Source organism: Phaenicophaeus curvirostris, chromosome 5 (genome assembly GCF_032191515.1).
Source record: "Phaenicophaeus curvirostris isolate KB17595 chromosome 5, BPBGC_Pcur_1.0, whole genome shotgun sequence".
Lineage (NCBI taxonomy): Eukaryota > Metazoa > Chordata > Aves > Cuculiformes > Cuculidae > Phaenicophaeus > Phaenicophaeus curvirostris.
In genome coordinates, this window is record NC_091396.1 from 32,421,151 (window position 1) to 32,443,769 (window position 22,619).

The 22,619-nt window shown below is 42.3% G+C and overlaps 1 protein-coding gene across 7 annotated transcripts in view; it reads right to left on the bottom strand.

The window, feature by feature from the left end:
* Positions 1 to 22,619, bottom strand: part of SMOC1 (SPARC related modular calcium binding 1) — a 137,124-nt gene that overhangs the window by 67,300 nt on the left and 47,205 nt on the right. For all 7 annotated transcript variants that reach the window (XM_069858287.1, XM_069858289.1, XM_069858288.1 and 4 more), the window contains exons 3-5: positions 19,656 to 19,768; positions 7,933 to 8,032; positions 5,735 to 5,782 (exon numbers count right to left, since the gene is read on the bottom strand). In XM_069858287.1, the coding sequence (XP_069714388.1) occupies positions 5,735 to 5,782; positions 7,933 to 8,032; positions 19,656 to 19,768 (261 nt within the window). The remainder of the gene's footprint in view (positions 1 to 5,734; positions 5,783 to 7,932; positions 8,033 to 19,655; positions 19,769 to 22,619) is intronic.

Here is a 22,619-nt window from a genome sequence, read left to right on the forward strand (position 1 = left end):
AACAATCACCCTCCTTTTCTTCTTGATGGAGGATGTTTTTATCTTTTTCTGAGAATGGTGCAGCCTAGGGAAGGATTCTAGGCTGTGGGAGCCACCATCCTCATCCTCAGGGCGAGGAAAAGAAAGAAAAGTAAAAAAGCAGTAAAACAAGTTCAACCTAACCTTTGCCTTTTGTGAGGTCATACATTTCACCAGCACCACTGTACCACCCCCAGGTTCATGGAACTGCAGATGCTATTTCCACCTTTTGCAACAGGGAAACAAAGAAAGCCAAAACAGGTGTGGAGCTTTACACACTGCAAAAGACTTTATGAAAGAAAAAGGGAGTACATACTGCTCAAGACTCTTCATGACTGACACTGACAGTCCACTCAGCCTGTATTTACCCTAACCACCACCTTTTAATCCCAGATTACAGAACCAAGCCCCCTTTCCCATTTTCTTCATTCAGCTCATACTAAAATGGTATCAACACCTCTTCGCAGTGTCCAGAACTGTTAACCACTACTGAACAAGTATACACACTTAGATTTTTCTTTTTTTCCTCTTCACACATTTCCAATCTCTCCACTTTTAATTAACTGTTTCCAGTTTTAAGAAGGAAGACCAAATAACTTTGTGAAGATAAGCAATGACATGGCTGCTTTTTATATTCCCTTATCTCCTGACCACCCTCTTTTTTTAAAATCTGTTTAATGACTGCAAAAGACATTGCTCATGGCGGCAATATGCCAAATCTATAGCTTTGAGCTCCTAAAGCCCCAGCATTCCTCAGAAAAAGAAAATAAGGTTTTGTTTTGTTTCGCATTTTCTTGTTTTGTTTAAAACGTGTGGCACAACTTCCCTTTGAGTTGAAAGGAACATTCTGCATTCTTTAGGCAGGGAAGAAATCCAGTCATGTTGGCTCCAAGGATGCCTTTCACTGCTTTTTAAAACATTAACAACCTCTCAGTGGGAAAGAGGGGGCAGATCCAGCCCTCTAGGGGACAGTGTGCATCTTCCAAGCCTCTCAGGCCTTTCAAATTAAGCAGCAACTGGAGTAAATTAGTCCAAGAAGCTCCTTACGAGAAATGACTGTACAAGGAACAAGCTGGAATAAGGAACAGAAAGCAACAGAAAGCTGCAGGTTCTGGATATCCTAATCCCACCCAAAGATAACTGCATTCCTTGACAAAGGTCCTGGAAGCTTTTTCTTCACTTGCAGGCCAATTTCAGCATAGAAACAACAATGGTAAATGTCTGAGCTGCGAAGTCCACACACCAAGCATGTCCTGGAGAACCTGGAATTCCATTCCACCTCATACAAACATGCCTCCATCTCCCTTGGCACCAATCTGCTCTGTTTTCCAGCAACAGAGCACTTCTCAGACTTGAACAAATCAATAAGTCCTATTTTAAAGTTTTAAGTTTGGTGCCAGTTTAACTTGATTTAAATTACTTTACAGGGCAAAACATATGAGTAACTAGCATCACATCATGCAGCAGTGTAAATATGGACAACCAGAGCATGAGATTTGAAAATAAAAAGGATTTCTTGCCATCACTATTGCCTATTCTCTGCAGAAAGCTCCACAGAGCCACTTCTGGAACTACATGCCGAGTCACATGACCATAAAGCCATTTCATTTTCTTTTCATCAGTAGTGAGCTTATGAGTGGAATCTCATCTTCTAGTGATCCCATCATGCCAACTGACGCCCAGAAATTAGGGCTGAACAGGAGGCCAAAACATTTGGAGAAAGAGTTATTGATAACCAACCCTTTTGTTCTTCCAATATTGGTTTGTCTCTTCTAAAGGAGAGCTGATATGCTAGTAAAGTCTTCAATTATTATCCAACAGCTTAAGCCTACCAACCTGCACTGTTTCTAATGGAGAGCTGCCTCCATCCAAAAAACTATTTTGCCCTGAAGACTTGAAAGGCACCAACACCACACAAGTTTATTAGCTCCATGTTTTACATTCCTTTGAATGTAAAACATTACACTGAATGGGACAAAAGAAATAACGTTAGATTCTTAGCTATTCCTTTTCTTCCTGATAGCACCTATTCTGTGCCAGATAACGTTCTTTGACTCAGAGACTCTCATCCAAGAATGGAAAGAGGAGTCTGCTGTGCAGTGGGCAAAGTCTAAAAGCTCCTATGTAAGATGGCAGTTGTCCAAAGTTATGTCCTAAGTTTCTAAGATGTGCTCTTATAACAGAAAGGTCATCACTGACCCAGTTCTGGCTGGGCCCCTCCTCATCTTTTTGTCTTTTTGCAAAGGGCAGTCTTTGCAGGAGGAGTTCAAACACTCAGCTAGAATGGATTGTTATATGCATGCTGGCTAGCCACCAGTCTTCAGAAAAGCCAGACCTCCAGCGATGTCCTTGCTTCAAGGAAGCCAGGCTGGCTGTTCTTCATTCCAACCTCTTTACAACAGGACCCGATACTGGAATTTTAAATCAAGCTAACTTAAGTCAAGAAAAAACACTGATAAAGCCAAAGTCAGTTTTAGATAAGGTATTCATCACTAGCTGAAACAGTAATGCTAAGTTCATCCAAATTTTCAACTAAATTATTTCAGCTTCTAAAAGCCCTCTTAATTTTAGAAGGCTTAAGTAATTGGTCACAAAACTTTTCTAACATGATGGAGAAAGGTCAAAGTGACTTGCACAGGGTCTTCCAACAGATATGAATATATTTAGAATTGGAGGGGACAGAAGGTTTACATGATTGCTTGAAACATGCTGGCCCCAAAAGGAAACATTTTCCTTTTCTTGACAGCTACTGCATAGGATGTTTCTGCAGCCACATGACCAAGTACACCATTACTGAAACAGAATGCCACAGGCAGCACAAAGGAGAATCAATGTATAATATAAAATTTAGATCGATTAATTCCATTTACAATTGTTTGGGTTTGGCTTTTCATATGTTCCAACCTCTCAGTTAAAGGGAGTGAAGTAAGAAAAACAAGTTTAGATGTCTTCCCCTTTTGCTCCTGTTTCTTACAAAAACCAGTCAGCTGCTTCCCATCCTAGAACAGACTAGGACATTCAGGTAGAAGCCTACAAGCAACGCCACTCAAAAATGATGCAGATTTCAAGAGCCATTTGACTTGCCTGTACTTCATGCTAGACTAGCAATGATTGCTAAGTGAATTACAACAATGTGTTCAGATGAAAATTATACGTTAATATGTAATTACAGGTTTATACAGACATATCCTTATATAAAATAAGAAGCAGGCTTTGGTTTTAACTAAGCAGCTTTCCTTGCATCTTTCTTTGTCCTACCTTTCCCTAAACTCCTATACACAACCAATGGACTGGACAGCAGATATGCTCAAAATGCATCACTGCTCTAAACATAGCAATCTATAACTCCTGTTAAGTGTTTTCAGGACTGGACTGAGAGTCCATGAAAGATGTTCTAAAAATTAAAGTGTTGGGATCAAGGTAGGTATTTTCCTGTGTTTTGAAGTGTCTGGAATAATGGGTTCAAGAGAGTGAGCAGTAAAAATCCTGCTTAAGAAATCAAAAGAGGAATTTCTCCAGGAAGCAGCCTTCATCCTCACCAGTAGGAATGACAACACATTCAGCACTGTTTCACCTTAGTAAGGAAATTAACTCAAAAGTTGACTCTTAACTGGGTGGGGGAGGAAGAGGAGGGTAGAAAATCAGGGTGTGGGACAGCCTAAAGAAACTTGACTTCTCAATGCATACTTCAGTGGTCACCTCTTCCAAGACTATTTACAAGACTACTTACATTTCCCATCTACAAGAAGGGTCGCAGGGAGGATCCAGGGAACTACAGGCCTGTCAAGTCTGACCTCAGTGACAGGGAAAGTCATGGACCAGGTGATCTTGAGTGCTATCATGAAGCACACGCAAGAGAACCGGGTGATCAGGCCCAGTCAACACAGGTTCACAAAAGGCAGGTCTTGCCAAACTAACCTGATCGCCTTCTATGACAAAATGACTCGGCTGCTGGATGAGGGAAAGGCTGTGGATGTATCTTCCTGGACTTCAGTAAAGCCTTTGACAGAGTTTCTCACAGCATTCTGCTTGAGAAACTGTCAGCCTCTGGCCTGGACAGGCGCACACTCTCCTGGGTGGAAAACTGGTTGGATGGCCGGGCCCAGAGAGTGGTGGGAAATGGTGTAAAATCCAGCTGGAGGCCAGTGACAAGTGGGGTTCCCCAGGGCTCAGTGCTGGGTCCAGCCCTCTTCAATCTCTTTATCAATGACCTGGATGAAGGCATCGAGTGCACCCTTAGCAAGTTCGTGGACGACAGTAAGCTGGGTGGAAGTGTCGATCTGCTGGAGGGTAGGGAGGATCTGCAAAGGGATCTGAACAGGCTGGACTGCTGGGCAGAGTCCAATGGCATGAGGTTTAACAAGGCCAAATGCCGGGTCCTGCACTTGGGGCACGACAATCCTATGCAGTGCTACAGACTAGGAGAAGTCTGTCTAGAAAGCTGCCTGGAGGAGAGGGACCTGGGTGTGTTGGTTGACAGCCGACTGAACATGAGCCAGCAGTGTGCCCAGGTGGCCAAGAAGGCCAATGGCATCTTGGCTTGGATCAGAAACGGTGTGACCAGCAGGTCCAGGGAGGTTATTCTCCCTCTGTACTCGGCACTGGTGGGACCGCTCCTCAAATCCTGTGTTCAGTTCTGGGCCCCTCGCCACAAGAAGGATGTTGAGGCTCTGGAGTGAGTCCAGAGAAGAGCAACAAAGCTGGTGAGGGGGCTGGAGAGCAGGTCTTACGAGGAGCGGCTGAAAGAGCTGGGGTTGTTTAGCCTGGAGAAGAGGAGGCTGAGGGGAGACCTCATTGCTCTCTACAACTACCTGAAAGGAGGTTGTAGAGAGGAGGGTGCTGGCCTCTTCTCCCAAGTGACAGGGGACAGGACAAGAGGGAATGGCCTCAAGCTCCGCCAGGGGAGGTTTAGGCTGGACATTAGGAAAAAATTCTTCACAGAAAGGGTCATTGGGCACTGGAACAGGCTGCCCAGGGAGGTGGTTGAGTCACCTTCCCTGGAGGTGTTTAAGGCATGGGTGGACGAGGTGCTAACGGGCATTGTTTAGTGTTTGATAGGAATGGTTGGACTCGATGATCCGGTGTGTCTCTTCCAACCTGGTTATTCTATGATTCTATGATTCTATTTCAATGAGTACAAATCAGAGGACACAGAGAAGGGCTACAAATAAGAATAATGACACATCTAGTGAAGGAAGGAGTGTAAAGAAGGATCACTGCCTAATGCACGGAAGAGTGAGGTTTCTAAGTGCAGCTAGGGTTTAATCCAGTGCTGCTCCAGCTAGCCAAATAGTTTTATGTTCTGTTTAAAAACACTTTCAACACATATAAAGCCACAGTCATGACATTGGCTCTCCTGACTCCCAGTGTACTAGACACAATGATAGCCTTTCTGATCTCTAGGGATTTTACTGAGAAAAGCTCAGTAGTAAACTTCAAGATGAATAAGCAGAGGTTATTCTATGCCAGCTGCCCCTTTGGGAAGATTTGCTTTCAAGCACTGCATCTCAGCTGAGGAGCAGAGAGTACCATTTTCGGCTCCACAGTGTGGTGCACAAACTGTTATCTTATTTCTACTACTGAATGGGGAGGTCTAAAGGCACACATGCCTCCCATACACTGAACTGGTTAGAAGCTCATGTTCTGAGTTCTCAAGGGACTTGGCTGGGCAACCTCTATTACAAAATAAGTTGCTGAAGCACAGGACTCCACTCACCTTTCCTTCCTGAATTACCCTGGCTTGATGGCTTATCAGTTACAGAACCTAAAGGAGAGGAAAAAAGAAAAGACATCTATTTAGATGCTGCACGACCACACATAAATACAGTGAATATCTCAACCCAACAAGTGCTTTACTTGCCAACAGCACAGTTTAGGACTGAGAGAACTTGTGGCTTCAACTAACTGGGATGGCATAAGAAAATTTTATGCATTAAGTTGTTAAATCAGGATGAGGATAAACAAGAAATCTTTAGTAGCTGGACTTGAAAGAGCTCAGAGCAGTGTGCTAGTAAGAAACCTGGAATAAATCCAAGGGCAAGAAGCAAAGATCAATGAGTCACTTCTTTCATTTACAAATGTCAGGAAGAACAAATCAAAAACAGGTGGAGAGAGTGTGCAGAGAATGTGACGGGCAGTATTCTAAAGGAAATGGATTAAGTGGGACAATTTGCAGAAAATGCATTTCAACCAGCCCTTGAACATCCCCCAGCTGTTTGAAAAGATGTACGAATGAGATCCAGCATGTACTTGAACAGAATACATCTTGGCTTTTTTAACATAATTTAGATCTTAACATAATATGTGGTTCTACACTTGTTTCTGCAGTTTGCTTTAGTGTTTCACACAGTTTGCCACTAAAACTTCAACTGACAGTGAAAGTTCTTTGGAAAAAAATCCATTAACAAAGTGTACGAAAATGTACTACAAGTTTTGTGTTTGTTTTTTTTTAACAGCATTATTCCCAGGAAACTGATTCTTCATGCACCATTACTAAACAGTTCCAGTGATTACTTATCCTTTAGGAAACATGGATCAAAAGCCAGCTCCAAAGGAGGCAGCTCTGACAGGCCCAATAGTCTGGTCTAGACAAACTGTAAATGTAAGCTTTCTTGCCTAGGCATTTTCACTTGCAGATCAGTTCACCACAGATCTACAGCTGAAGTACAAGTAGAAACCATATACCCAGTGCTAGTCAACACAGGCTCAACTTCCGTGTGTCTTTCAATAAGCCATGACTACTTTCCTGGTAACACAATTTTATAAATGGCTCAAGACTAAATGAACAGATCAGCAAAACTCAAACATGCCCTACTAAAACTATATACTGGGAATGGTGGAAGAAAGTCATATTCCAAGGTTTAAGACAACTTACTGTAACAGTCCACCTTACACAAAACCAGGGTATTTAATCTTATTTTCTTTCCATGGACCTGTGAAACACCAAGCATCCCCTCAAGCTACATTGACTCACAGGTTCCCAGACAGTTTTCCCACTCAAATCTAACTCTCATGCAAGTCACTACGTTTGCTTGTCTTGCCACAAAACATCCTATAACCAAAAGGGCACTGAATAACATCAGAAGGACTTAAAAAGAAACAAGAAGTTTGACTGCTGGTGTGTTCATATCTAAAGGGCAAACACTGCAGGGCCATACGAAAATCTAGAGCCCAACCTCATCTAATTTGACCCATGGGCTGCTGTACTGAATGATGGGGAGAGAAAAAACAAACATAGCTATGTTTCAGGTACAGAAAATGACTGATTCGAGCCCAGTAAACCATAGTGCAAAAGAGCAGTTTCAGGCTGAGAGCCCAGAAGTACATCACTTAATAAACCCATGAGTAATAGTCTAGCTCTGGATCTCCCTCCTGTGAGCTCTGGTGCAAGCCCAGTGCCATCCAGCCCCATAATACAAACATTAGGATTCTGGAACTGAGCAACATGATCAGAAGACCCAAATCCACTATAACAGCAGGACCCCAGATTTGGGGGCTAGTAGTCAACAACTATCTTTTTTTTTTTTTTTACAGAACCACCTTATCAAGCTTAACTAAAGTCACTCTACAGGCAAAATGATTCCACGGCCCACTCAATACAGATCGAGAACCACTTCTTTAAAATACAACTCATGGAAAAACATTATCCCATCTGTTATGGGAATTTCTAGATTTGGTGTACACAGCAGCACTGCAACTCTTGCCTGGGCTACCATTCTCTGTTGCCTTAGTATTTTTTCTCAGCTTTGCAGGAGTGTCTGCACCTTAAGTGCAGGGCAGACGTGCCACGGCCTAAGGTCCCTTGCTGCTTCCAAATGCCAGCAAGCTCAAGGGAGATGCAAGCACACACAGCAACACAAGCACAACCCCCTTCAGTTATCAAATTAGTATTTGTTGAAGCCACCTCCACAGTACCTGAACACACAGGAGTTTTGTTCTGTACAGAAGAGCCACTAATAGGCTTGCCATCAGGTGTCACACACCAGCAGTATCCAGTGTAGGTATGGCACTGCACCTGTTTGATAAAACAGAGAGCGGGTGTTTAATTTCTCACACTATCATCCACCACTGTCCCAACCCAGGCACATCACACATGTATCAGAGTGAGAAGATCACACAGAAGAGTATCTTCAACATTGTTCTTTTCTTTCTCCCCTTACCTCCTTCCCCAAAGTAAGGCTATTTTTCCTATTCCAACTCCTTTAGCTGCAAATCAGGAGGCAAAATTAGTTACAAGTAGTCAGCTAAGAACACTTCAGTCTGGCAACACAGCAGTTGTGTCTCAGCTTATTACACACTCCACTAAATCCCATTTACTATTTACCATTAAATACTTGTCCCACTGCATCCAAGCTGGGATGTGGAAAGGCCACTCTGGCCCAATTCCACAGACACTGCTTCAGAATAGCATCTGTAGGTGTTTTGAGAGCATTTTGTTCAGTAAACATGGCAGGAAAAACGCAACAATGACTTGTTAATAAGCCTTCTCCAGAGACATTTAAGTTCTTTCTTGTTACTATGTCTTGTTACTACCCTTCTAGTACAAGCAAGATCCAACATGCTTGCACTTCATGTATTGACAAGGACTTAAGAACATTTGATGAAGGCTCTGATGAGCCAAAAGGTACACAGCCTGACATTCATCATGCTTAACTTTACAGCTCTGCTTCTAAATTGAACCTCTAGAGTTACTCAGTTCCTTCCTTCACTACAGAAGAACATCAGAATTACTAGGTCAGATGTGGACTGCTAAAACGCGAACAGATAAATCCCAATCTAGCAGGCTGGTCTTTTTAACATCTACACAGATATTAAGCTAGATGAAAATACCGTGCACCTCTGAACTAACAAATCTAATTATAGCCTTTGCCTCAGCTTTCTCGGAGTGGTCAGCATTTGGATGATAATTGAGATGTCTTTGACTTCCCTTGAGACAGAAGAAATTGATCATTGTACATTTGCATAGCTGGCATCTGTGTAAACACTAACAGGTTCCAAAATCCTACCTAGCAAACAAGCTTTCAGTTGTGGCTGAATGTGCACATAGTATTTCCAGCATCTTGAAATGGTACAGAACTGCCTATGTTACTATAAGCCAGAGATAGATCTTTCAATAGATTTCTGAAAAAAAGCCACGATATGAGAAGGTTTTAAAAACTGCCTTTGTATTTTATTTGTAAATTGCAGTCTGTCCATTCTCTCTTTTCCCAAATAAGTTCCTTGAAACCCATTTCCCATTCCAGCCCTCTCCACACAGAGGAGTGATGGGGTATTTGTGCCATTCTCTTCACCAGAGATCCTTCAGTGCTAAACCAGTCATTCCCCCTTGCTGACACTGGCTCTGATTCCCTAAGGTAGTAGAATTTGTTCAGAGGCTTAACAGTCCTTTTTAAAAGGCTTTGAGTATCACATAAAACATGACCTAAGAGCAATTATAACATGGTACCGCATGTTTATCTTGGGTTTTACTAAAGTGCAAATCAATCATTTTGCCTCAAGCAAATTCACTTTTAGCAGCCAAAATCAATGATAACCTCATGTACCTATGTTACTAAAGTCACTGTCCCTGCTTTCTGCACACCTTCATTTTTATTCTCTCAATATTTCACAAAATTGATTGCAAATTACTCAGAAGTACTATGACTATAATTAGTAATAATCCAGTCGCAAAATCTTGTTGCTCAGTTTATTCAATTGCACATACAAAGCAAGTGTCATGGAACTGCTTGGATTTCTGTATTTAGTATTTATGTTTGCTGACCATTATTACATTCCCAATACCACAAGAAGCTGTCTTGATGTCTGAGCATTAATTGCAAAAATCTTACCCAAAGATGAAGCCAAATTCCAGGAGAGAGTCTTGAATTCATAAGGCAAGGCTATCCCATGTTACACTACAGAAAAAATGCAGTGTACCCAGCATTTTTAAAAATTAAAGTATTAAGGACTTGATAGCCCTTTAGCCAAACCTTCAGAAAATAACAAACTACCAACCTGTCAGCCTCACCTCTGTACCTGGGAAGATCATGGAACAGATCCTCCTAGAAGGCATGCTAAAGCACATGGAGGACAGAGCAGTGATTCAAGACAGCCAGCACGGATTCACCAAGAGCAAGTCTTGTATGACCAACCTTTCTATGATGAGGTAACCACATCAGTGGACACAGGAAAAGCAATGCATATCATCTATCTGGACTTCTGCAAAGCCTTTGACACACTCCCCGACAACATCCTTCCCTCCAAATTGGAGAGATATGGATTTGGTGAGTGGTCTGTTCAGTGGATAAGGAATTCATTGGATGGTCACGTTCAGAGAGTAGTGGCCAACAGCTCCATGTTCAGATGGAGATCCATGACAAGTGGTGTCCCTCAGGGGTCCACACTGGGAACAGTGATGTTTAATATCTTCATCGACAATACAGACAGCAACATCATTACAACCTCAGCAAGTCTGCAGATGACACCAAGCTGAGTGGTACAGTTGTCGTGCCAGAGGGACACAATGTCATCCAGAGGGACCCGGACAAGGTGGAGAAGTGGGTCTGTGTGAACCTCATGAGGTTCAAAAAAGGCAAGTACAAGGTCCTACACCTGGGTCTGGGCAATCCACAGTTTCAACACAGGATGGGGGATGTTGTGATTGAGAGCTGCCCTGTGGAGAAGGACTTGGGGGTTCTGATGGATGAGAAAGCTTGACGTGAGCCAGCAATGCATGCTTACAAGCTAGAAGGTCAACTGCATGCTGGTCAGCATCAAAAGAAGCATGGCAGTAGGTCAAGGGAGGTGATTCTGCCTCTCTATTCATAGAATCATAGAATGGTTTGATTGGAAGAGACCTTAAAGATCATCTAATTCCGACTCTGCTGCCAAAAAGTCCCTCCCCAGCTTTCTTGCACACCCCTTTCAGGTACTGGAAGGTCTGTTCTTGTGAAACCCCACCTGGACTACTGTGTCCAGTTCTGGAATCCTCAGCATAAGAAGGATATGAAGCTGTTGGAACAGGTGCAGAGGAGGGCTACAAAGATGATGAGAGGGCTGGAGCACCTCCCAAGGACAGGCTGAGAGAGTTGGCATTGTTCAGCAAGGAGAAGATAAGGCTCCGAGATGACCTTCCAGTACCTGAAGCTGGGGAGGGACTATTTACAAGATCATGTACTGATAGGACAAAGGAGAATGGCTTCAAATTGGAGAGGGAAAGATTTAGAATAGACATTAGGAAGAATTTCTTCACAATGAGAGTGGTGAGGCACTGGAACAGGTTGCCCAGGAAAATTGTGGCTGCCCCATCCCTGAAAGGGACAGGTTGGATGGGGCCTTGAGCAGCCTGGTCTAGTGGGAGATGTCCCCCCCATGGTTGGAACTAGATGATTTTTAAGGTCCCTTCCAACCCAAACCATTCTATGATTCTATGAACTGGGTCCTACATCCAGAGTTTTCAGCTTAAAGGTTGGGGAAAAAGAAACAGGTAGTGACATAGCATTGAAAAAGTGTGAAGGCAATAGCTGATCCAGTACCATTTCTAAATACTGTGTCTAAACACAGTCTGCACAAAGTGTTAACTATTCCAGAGCACTTATAGTAAGGAATCTTGAAAATTCAGGTTTTTACTTTAAATTTTTCCAACGATCCTAGGTTTGCAGTTTTGTTTCAAAACGCCATTTAAATCTTCTACGTGAAAGTCTACCTCAGTCTAATCCTACTCCCACAGTACCTAAATTTTTAAATACTATTATAATCAGAAGTGTAACTGAGTAGAAGTGACACCTGTTTACTGCACAGATCTATTCTTCAGTTATTGAGTTCACTTGGGGTCTATCAAAATACATCTTAGAAAATGCTTAACTTATTTTGGCTCTCAACCTTCTACAATTACGCATTGAGTCAGAGAAGCACATCATCAATTTTATATGTAAAATGAACTCGATTGCCAACCAACCTACAGCTACAGAATGCTCATTACTGCTGGAAAGGCACATGATAGAATTTGATAGCTCAAATTAACATACACCCGTCCAACAGCTGACCAGTTTAAGTTATATAATAGGGAATCAAGAGAAATAAAACCTGCGAATCATGAGGTCTTCCAACAGATTCCTCATTAACAGCTGCACTTTCAAAAATCAAACTGCAGTTTAGAGTCCTGCAAGCACCTAAATAAGACACTGTTCCTACTTTTCAGGGGTGAGAGATATACCATCTCAACTGTGACTCAACTGAAGGATGAAAAGCATGAGGGACAAACCCCCTAAAAATTGCTTGCCACCATTGCTCAAATTAAGAGTGCAACAGCAGCGCCTCAGCTCCCCCCTGCCATTAAAATGTGTGAAATCAAACAGCAGCTAACAATAGCCACTGGCCACATGAATAAACACCTGGTCTTATCACATTCATTACAATATGAAAACACTAAAAGCAGAGTCACTGGCAGATGACTCTGCCTCTTAATTTCCTGAGGGAAAATGACACTGTTGTTTGGATTTCTTCAGTATCTCCCTGACAATGCCAGAATCAGATTATCAAGCAGTCCAAAGCTTCTCAACAAGCAAACAGCAGCATCCCTTTGACAGAGGAGCATCAAGATAAAACATAAATAGGAGAGAAATTGCATGCACATGTATGACAGAACAGGGGCAAACTAGTAATTCTGTAATGGCTGAAACCACTCTCTACAGAGTTACCAAAACCAGAACTTTGCTGCCAAGGGCTGGAGAACACCCTGGACAAGCACTGGGCTGAGCACAGGAACAGCAGCACTCACACTAGCCTTTCATTACTGTTCAGACAAACATTTTGGCAACTGATTCCTATCCTGTTGCAGATCGGACACATTTCCTAGTTCCTTCCACAGTGGAGGGCAGAGAGGCGAAGGGAAGTAAAATGTTCCTCCTGCATTCAAAGCAATACCTCTATAAGAGAAGAAAAAACATACAGTTTTTGAATGGCCCTGGTGAAGGTGAGGACAAGCAGCAGAGCCTCATGCCATGAGCGCAGGCAGTAGCAAGGCACCAAACTCCAGCTGAACCCAGTTGCTCCTTATTGACACTGTAAAAACAGCTAAATAAATTGTGTTTGATGGGCATGGTTGGACTTGATGATCTGGTGGGTCTCTTCCAACCTGGTTATTCTATGATTCTATGATTCCAAGCCAGTATGTCTTCTAGTCTGACCCACAGGGCAGAAGCCTCAGTATCACACCACAGTTCTTCAATGAAGCCTTTAATTTGTTCAAGCCATTGAGGATCATTTATAAAGTCCTCTGAACTCAGGCTAGGGGTGCACATTCAGCACACTGGGGTGATGGCCGTTCATCCTAATTCTAAGTGATGATGCCTCTGTTCTGGTTTAAATGACTTGCCGTACTGCTTAGAGCCTGGATCTTGTCATACATTCTCCTAGATTAAGAGTCAGCTGACTCTTGTCACAAACCCGCTTTGTCTTTACAGTCAATTTTAGGGAGCTATGAATCAGTCCACATCTTAAGTTTGAGCTTCTTTGGGACTGCAATCCCTTAAATCATTCTAGTCACATTTTCTGTTCCCTGTGCACATTTAATTCTTCCCAAACAACATTGTGTAGATAAATATTCCCACCAGAGCTTTACACAGCAGCCACCTCTCCAAGTCTATGCACTATTTGAGAAATGCTTCCTCCACAGGAATTTCACTATTCATATAACTAGGGAAAGAGGTGATTTATAGCAAAAGAATCTTACCCATGGTCAAGGGTATTCCCAACATGCACTCTGGCATAGATACCATTTTTAGCTCTGAAAAGGGATCTTCAAGAGAGGCTCTCTGCTTCTGACACAGAATGTGACCCTTTAAGGTTAAGAACGATCTTACATTGTCACTTTTCTTAAGAATATCCACTCCTGCTTTAAGAACCTAATCCTTTGGTCTCTTGGCTAGTGGTACTTTGAAGAAATCCTGTATATAACTGAAGTTGCTACCTCCTTACCCATCCATGGGTTATCTTTAGCTCAACATATAAACAAGAAATAACGAGAGCAGCAGGAAGAAATTGAGTATATAAGTAGCAGATAAATCTGCAGAGCGGTATTCAGAGAGCTCCAGCTACCATCTTTTATAGAAGAGATGCCTTAAAAAAAAAAAAAGCCAGAACCTTCTATTAATTAAAACCCAGATTCTTTATGAAGAAAGAGTTTCTTTAATTTAGCAAGACAGACTGTGTTCTTTCCTTCTGAAAGGAGAGGTTAAGTCCTTGAAAGCTTAGTACTGCTAGAGTATGAGCACTGAATAATGGAATAATAGACAGCATCCAGGGAATGCAAGACATGTCTACACAGTGCCCTGCAGCACGATGCTGCATTAAGGAATGAGTTTGTAATTCTGCCCAGCATCATGCTATGCAGAAAAAGACTTGTGAGGCCACACTGAAGGCTAGGGTTCCCCACTTTAGAAAGATGTCTGTTTGTGTGATTTAGGAGAAGGCAGGACTTTGTACATGCATTAGCATAGAACAAAAAGAAACTATCGCTATGGACCACAATACAAATCACATTTTCCAAAGAGACTTGTATTACCAGATGTGGAAATGCTCTGGAAGCTACCTGATAAAGGAAAAGTGCTCTGAGAAAGTCAGCCTAATCAGTGATCCCCTCATAAAACAACAGGTTTAACTCATGTACTCACTTTAAGAGAAATCCAAGTGCTGCATCATAACTGTACCAGCAGTTGCATTTTTGAGAGCCCTATAGTCAAAGAAGCTCCCAAGGAGACTCGCTCTCAGTCACTTGTATGCAGACTTGCAAGAACAAAAAAACACAGCTACACAGTGGAAGGTGGCAGCAAATAGCAAGACACACCACAAATCCCCACAGGACTACACCCCCAATGCAGGGTTAACATTATTCATGTTCATATTAATCTGTCTGAAATGGATCTTGTTTAAAACCTCAGCAACCTTTTCTAAAAAACTGCTTGGGGGAAAACTACGAAGAATGCAAGTCTCTCTCAGTCCATGGCAACAAGCCCAATGGCACTAGGCAGCAAAAGAAAGTGTGCAGATTAGCCAGTAGAGTCTGTTGTTTATGAAGAACAGATCACAGCAGGTTAAGTGCAGCATGGAAAGGGAATGGCATTTATGCAAAATGCAGCATAACAGCAAAAAGGAGAGAGAAAGTATTGGGAACAGAAACCAGTTTTAGTCATGTCCAATTTTGCACAATGGTACGTGACCTCAGTTATACAATTAATCAAATTACTCATATAAAAAAAAAAAAAACATTCTTATGTTGTGAATAACTCAAATTTTATCTAGTTGCTTATATTACTGTGGGCTAAGTGCAGAGAGCTTTTGTTACAGGAAGTAATATTCCCCACGCAGCCTGAAACAGAGAAAAAGCAATTCCAGAGCAATTCATCAGGTCTACTCTCATTTACAGGCATGTCACCAAGCCTACAATGCCACCACCTCTTTCATGCTGCAAATCCATGCCACAGTTTTAGATGCATAAGCAGTGCCAAAAAGGGATTTGATAAGATCTCTGCAATACACAAATTCCCAGAATAAGGGAAACAGCAGACATGGTGCACATAAACAGTTATGAAAACCAGTGCATTAACAGGTGGCTGCTCCTTTTCATGCAGTACGCAAACCATTGTAACTAGCCAAGTCTAGGAAATCTGGCCATCCAAGCCATAGAATTGGTGGCAACACTTCTTTTCAGTCTAGACTTTACAGACAATGAAAAAGGACAGATTATACAAGTGTTTAAGACACACAGGATGTGTCTCTAAGGTAAGGTTTAAATGCAAGCTGAAACAAAGTCTTTGCCTTCAGGCCTTCCTCCCTTCCACCCTTGTAACCACATTTAACTGTTGGGTCTCTGGGCCCTACAGGGAAGGGTAGGAGTAGATAAGGCAAGTTTGGCCTCTCCTCTGCAGCCCCTGCCCAATGCTGCACATGCTGCCAGTCACAGAACATAGAGTAGCTACGTTCCCTTCACCGCCCTACAGCCCCATCCAATTTGCAGTGGATCCAGTCCAAAATTCAGTTTTCATAGAATCATAGAATAACCAGGTTGGAAGAGACACACCGGATCATCGAGTCCAACCATTCCTATCAAACACTAAACCATGCCCCTCAGCACCTCATCCACCCATGCCTTAAACACCTCCAGGGAAGGTGACTCAACCACCTCCCTGGGCAGCCTGTTCCAGTGCCCAATGACCCTTTCTGTGAAGAATTTTTTCCTAATGTCCAGCCTAAATCTCCCCTGGAGGAGCTTGAGGCCATTCCCTCTTGTCCTGTCCCCTGTCACTTGGGAGAAGAGGCCAGCACCCTCCTCTCTACAACCTCCTTTCAGGTAGTTATAGAGAGCAATGAGGTCTCCCCTCAGCCTCCTCTTCTCCAGGATAAACAACCCCAGCTCTCTCAGCCGTTCCTCATAAGGCCTATTCTCCAGCCCCCTCACCAGCTTTGTTGCTCTTCTCTGGACTCGCTCCAGAGCCTCAACATCCTTCTTGTGGCGAGGGGCCCAGAACTGAACACAGGATTCGAGGAGCGGTCTCATTAGTGCCGAGTTTTGCACTGCATGCAGTTTCAGGAGCTTAAAAGGACAGACTCAAGATACTTTCAGAGGAAGAGCCACTTAGTGCTGCTTTCAGTGTTTACCCATTGTGACTGCAATTTAGTTTCTAATCAAGAGGATGATGATAAACCACAAAAGCAGCAGTTCAATCTGGTTAAGATCAAGCAAGTTGTGTGAACTACATTTACCACTACCAAACACAGCTCCCAAGGCTTCACTGTTAATGTTTTTCACCCCTGCAAAACTATCAAGGTTTTCCAACAACTAATTAGACAAAACCCCAGATGTTTTGCACTCTGGTGGCGAGGACAATGGTAGGCCTGAACACCTGTGTGCACATCTACAAAAAAAGAGGCTGAGCTCAATATTTGAAAGCAAATCATCCACATCCTGACTGCTGTAACAATTAAGATATTAAAATATACTAAGTAGACGCATGTATCTTTGTTTCCCATTCGATCAGAATTTTTCTTCTGCCCAAAATATCCCACCAGTAACAGATACACAGAAGTCAGAAGTTGTTGAAAATGTTTCCCTAGCCAGCTCTATATCCAGAGCGTACACTGAGACATATGCATCTGCTTACATTCTTGTTGGGATAGGGATTCAAGGCTGAAGAGTATGGTGGGTATCTCTCCTTGAAACTTTGCAGAATGGTGCTGCTCAGTTCTGGATTTTGGAGTTTGGATGAAGCAACTCTCTAGGTACTGAATCAGAAAAAAAAATTAATAATGGTTCAGAACTGACTTCAACAAGACCTCAGGGATTTCAAGAACTGGCCTACACAGCTTCCACACAGAGCGGAACCTGGGGGTGCCAATTTTGTGCTGAAGAGATGTAGTATCCAAGCCACCTTTTTTCATGAGTTGCTGGAAGAAAAAACTGTTTAGAAACTTCACAAAAAAAAATATCAAAGTTTAATTAACTTGCACTAGGAGCTAAAGAAAATATTTGTCTCAAATGCAGGTTAAAACCAGCTAGCTTCCTTGGACGTTGTTTTTCATTCACACCTTATCCAGGGACAATGATCTTAAATGCTGCAATATAAAAAATGAAGCTGTTTCCTGAGGTATGTAGAACATGGGGTATTTTTATTACCCAAGGAATGATATGAATTTCAGTTAATTCCAGCTACAAAGGGATCAGAGGTTTCCTCCATCATGCCAGGTAAAACAAAAGCATTTTAGTGTTCACAGATAACACAGAGCAGATGAAGAATGTGAAATACAGCTTGGCTGCCAGCTGAAAACACACAGGTTTTGTAAGCAGTTTCACACTGCCCCTCCACTGGCAACACACGCTGGCCATGGAATGTGAAGGAAAGAGGCCCAGCAACTGCTCCAAAATCCAGACATTGGTACCAACCTTCCAAACAAAACTGTCTGAAACAAAGCTTTATCAACTGCACTCTCAATCCAGCTTGTTAGGAGAAAAACGTCACCTGTGATCCCTGCTTTACTCTCCAAAAGGTTGATGGACAACTGACAGACATTGGAAAATCAGCTTTACTTCACCCTTTTTTTTTTTTTAAATAAAGTTTAATATGGAACGCTTTGTTGGCCCACTGTGCAAGGTTTTATAAGTATTCCCCTCCAGTGCCAACATAACCTAAGTAGCTCTACACAAAATCATACTTCCAACAATTGCATGTAGTTAGAATGCAAGAAGCTACAGCCACCTCATCCCACCCCCACCTTCCCAAAATGCTCCATTGTACACAAATATGATGTTGCTCCAAAGAAGCATGCAAAGTTGGCAGGATAGATAAAGCTTTTTCCACTTTACCATTAAAATAAAACAAAACCAAAAACACTCCCACACACCAGATAATGAGAGGGTAAAGCTGAGGGGAGGGGGAATAAAACTTTTTGGTGGGTTATCACAAAAAAAAAAAAATCTTTCCTCTCCTCTTCCCTCAGGCATCACAGTGTTTGAACAAACCCCAAAGCTTTGCCTTTCTCATCTTCTTAAGGCCAATATTGATTGTATTTTAGATTTTTTTTTAACTTCAAAGGATGTTGTAAACAACTAATGAATCCCAAAATTTAAGGCACAAGATCTCTAGAGTAGTGCTAGATGTAGGGAAGTTAAGGCAAAAAAAGTTGCATGATTTACCCAAGTTCAAAGTAGAGGTCATCAGGGTTATAGGATCTTGGCTTTTGAGGTACATACTAAACTGAGCAGACAGCATAACCCTCCTCCTCCCAGTTAGGGAATGGCACATGAGCCACTTTTAACAATTAGTTCAGTTAGCACTGGAACACTACTCAGTATGCTAGTGGTAACAGAACAAAGTATCACTCTTCATTTCTATCTGGCCTCTGCAAACTATTCACAAACTACTCTTCCTCTCCGTCTCCTTCATGAGAGCTTTCTTTTTGCCATAAACACTTCTTTGGAGTTCTGTAGGACCTCTCCCAGTCTAACTGCTTCTGAAGGATGCTCAGTGACCAGGACTGACTATTCATTTTTTACAGAAATTAAAGGCCAAATCATAACCCTCTTCTGCTACCCCTGCCAAAGCTGATTGCTTCTCAAGAGAAGCAACATTAGGAAACAGTCTGCAATATCAGCACATCATTTAGTCCCAGCAAGTGAACAGTGAAGAATCAAAAATCCAAACAAAGCTGTCATCACCCCTCTGCCAGACCTTCAAACTCGAACAGGACATAGAACAGGAAACCAGGAGTCTGCCACTAACAATTACTTTGTAGAGGGAAAAGAATAAACCATGCTTTTGCTTGGATAGATGAAGCACAGGTAACTGCAAAAGCAGTGTGGTCCACTCTGTTCTGTGTGAGCCACAGCTCTTTGCGGCTCATCTTCAGGGAAAAATTGATTTTCCCTGCAAGCCGTTTTTGTTTCTGTGCTATACTGGGAGGTAGATGCCATTACATTTGCATATGTCTTTTGAGGTATGGTGACTGAATCAAAGCTTCCAGTTGGTTGAACAAGCTTTCAATGCTTTCACTTGACTGAGTCAGAGTGTGCACCTGCGCTGCTATCATCACATGGCTCATGCCTTAATAGTGAACCTCCTGTAGCCATCAGGAGCCTGGCAGAAGGAAGCCAATGGAAATTTTACCTGCGTGAATGATCCATCCTCATTGCATTCTGGGATGAAGACTGCTTCCTGGGGTTTCTTTGCTTGTTCCAGTGCTTGAGCTCTTTCTAATCGACACTTGCTTTGACCAGCATCTACAAAGAAAAATCCAAAACCCGCTTAGATTGCAAACACTATTTGACGTCTTCAAAACCTACACAAGATGCACCACGCAGCTTCATGGGGAAAAAAAACCCCAAACAAATAAAAGGCACCAAGGAGCACTACCTGCACATTAACAAGGCACCTATGGAGTTAGCAGTCATGATCCCAAAGACAAATCAAACTACAAGCCAGTTAATGAAGAGCTTCCTAATTTTGTTAGGCAATAGTTTTGATAGTCATCCAAAGCATTTGGTAGCTTTTTCCAAGAAATACTGGAGCAGCGTCCATGCAGTGAAAAGCCTTTCCAGAGGGAGCTGTGTTTGTGTTAATATTAACAGCCTGAAACCGGATGGCTGAGCATAAGCCAAGTAATTAAGGCCCAGAAGTGAGGAATGTGGAAGAAGGGATGGCCCAAGCAAAGCTGCTTCTCTGAGAAACTCTCCTTTTACAATGCGAAAATAACCAGCCACCCATCCAAACTTCTACCTTTGCATAGTTCAGATAAGATAGATGTGCCATTGCCTGTGCTTTCCTAAAAGCCAGCTTCTACCTCTACTCCCAGTGCTTACAGCCAAGTATTCATTATGTTTCCTCATATCAGTTACCCACTTTGCTGCAAAGAAGAAACACTGCTCTGCAAGCAGAGCTTGAAGGGGTTAAGATCTCAGCTCTGTACTTACTTCAGATGAGGGCAGCATGTAGCATGACCTTAAATCCTTCCAGGTCTAGCTCACTGTTACAGAGCATAGAGCCAGATAAGCCTAACACTGATGACTGATAGGTCAAAGAGGAGAGGTTCTGCCCTGCAGAGACACCGATTTACTCAGTGTTTACATTTTAAAATACATCTAATGGTACTGCTGTTCATTCTGGAAAAAAGAAGGAAAACAACAAACATCTGTTTCCATGGGACTGACACAGGGACTAGCACCATCTTCCTTTTTCCACTAATACAATGACTGAACGATTTTCAGTGCAGAAACTGCAAAATCTGATCAGAATCTTTCAGCAGCACCATAGGGAATGACTAGGATTTAATCTCCATTCTACAAGGCACAGAAATCAAATTGGTTAAGAAAAAGAACACTGGATGCCTAAAGATCCCATATGCTGCTTTAGAGATCACAAGCTTCATGAACAGACTAACTAATACCAACACTGAATCAGAAAGCCAGCCTGGGTTCTCAGAGGTACTGAATTCACATTGCACAGACACAATAGCAACTTCCATCTGACCACATCTAGATACAGAAACCAATGACAATTGTAAATAGTTTTTATAAAGAGAAAAGACCAAAATTTTCAAGCAGAGTGCTTTATTTACAGAACTGATGACTCAAGAGACTAAGTTTCTGGTTTGCCAACACAGTTTCATTTTATAATATCACACTACTGCCCTGGAAGGATTTCACAAATTTTCTGAAATTACAGAAATCAAACCCTTCTCTTTGGAAAAAGTAATTATTCATAGCAATAGTACTCAACACAGATGCCTGTAGCTTATAGGCTCTGGGTTACAAAGCAAGAGTGCATATATCAACTCTTCCATTGACCCACTAAGCGACTACGAGCGGTTCATCTCATCTCCCCAGGACCTTGTGTCCTTTCTGATCCCATGTTACTCTCCTCTTTAGGCTGTAATTTGTTTGTGGCATGTTTGCATTATACCCTTAGTGCACAGAGCTTTGATCTCAGGTGACCTATTACAAGCTTGTATAAAGAATAAGATTGTTACTCACAGAATAAAAAGACTTTCTTGAATAAAACTCACACTGAATTTTGAGAAGCAGTATTTACTTTCCTCATAAGCCATGATAAGCTGGAATTTTGTTTTTTCCCCTCTGCTTGCCAAAGTGACCAGATGATCAGACCTTGTTTGCATACCTACTGGAGGACAGTCCCACCAGTAGTACTCATTTTTTCAGCTTAAGAGAAAGCACTGGTAATGCTGTTAACTGAGACACCTAACTATCACCGCCAGATCTCCTGTTCAAGCTTAACAGTCTAGTCGTGCTTGGCATAACAGAAGACATTATTACAAAACCAGATGGTGTGGCTGCACTCTGTTCTATACCTAGGTGTCTGACTGAAAAACACCTTCAAGTTCTGCTTCACAGAACACAATTATGTAGCAAAAAAATCAGCACAGATCATGCAGACCTGAAAGAAAAGGAAAGCAAAGAGTTGGGAATTTTTAGGTGACATTCAAAGCATAGAATCACAAGTGAAAGGATTGTTTCTAGCCTCTCCATCTGATGATACAGGACTGCAGGCACGCATGTACAGTTCATCTGCTGAACATAAAACAGAAGCGTAAAGCATTTCCACCTAACACCTACTTTAGAGCTCGCACATTCACAACTACATGACTGAAACTGGATGTTTCACCACATATAGCTGGTAGGAACAAACGTTTTGTGCTGTCCTTTGTCGTGCAAATATATTAGGAGATCAGGCAGAAGGGAGACTAACTCCAACCTTTGTCCAATTTGTCTAATGAGAAAGCATGTACACAATCAAATCTTTAGTATAAGAATATAATGTAAATGTTACTGCTAAGGTGACAGTGTTCCTCCTGGAAATTTTAACTGGCCTTTATAGATTGAACTCTCTATTCCACCCAGTCACCCTCACTGCAGCACACCACCACTACACCACAGTGTTTAAGAGCTCGTCAGTGTTGCAGCATCCCCTTTTGCAATTCAACCCTTGGCTCAAGTGATCTCTCTTCACAAACTGCTGCTGAAGTGTAGAGAAAAGAATTTTTCTCCTGTTCATGAACATTCAGCCCTGATCACTTCTCCCATTCTTCCTCATTGATTTCCAAAGGTCATGCCAGTC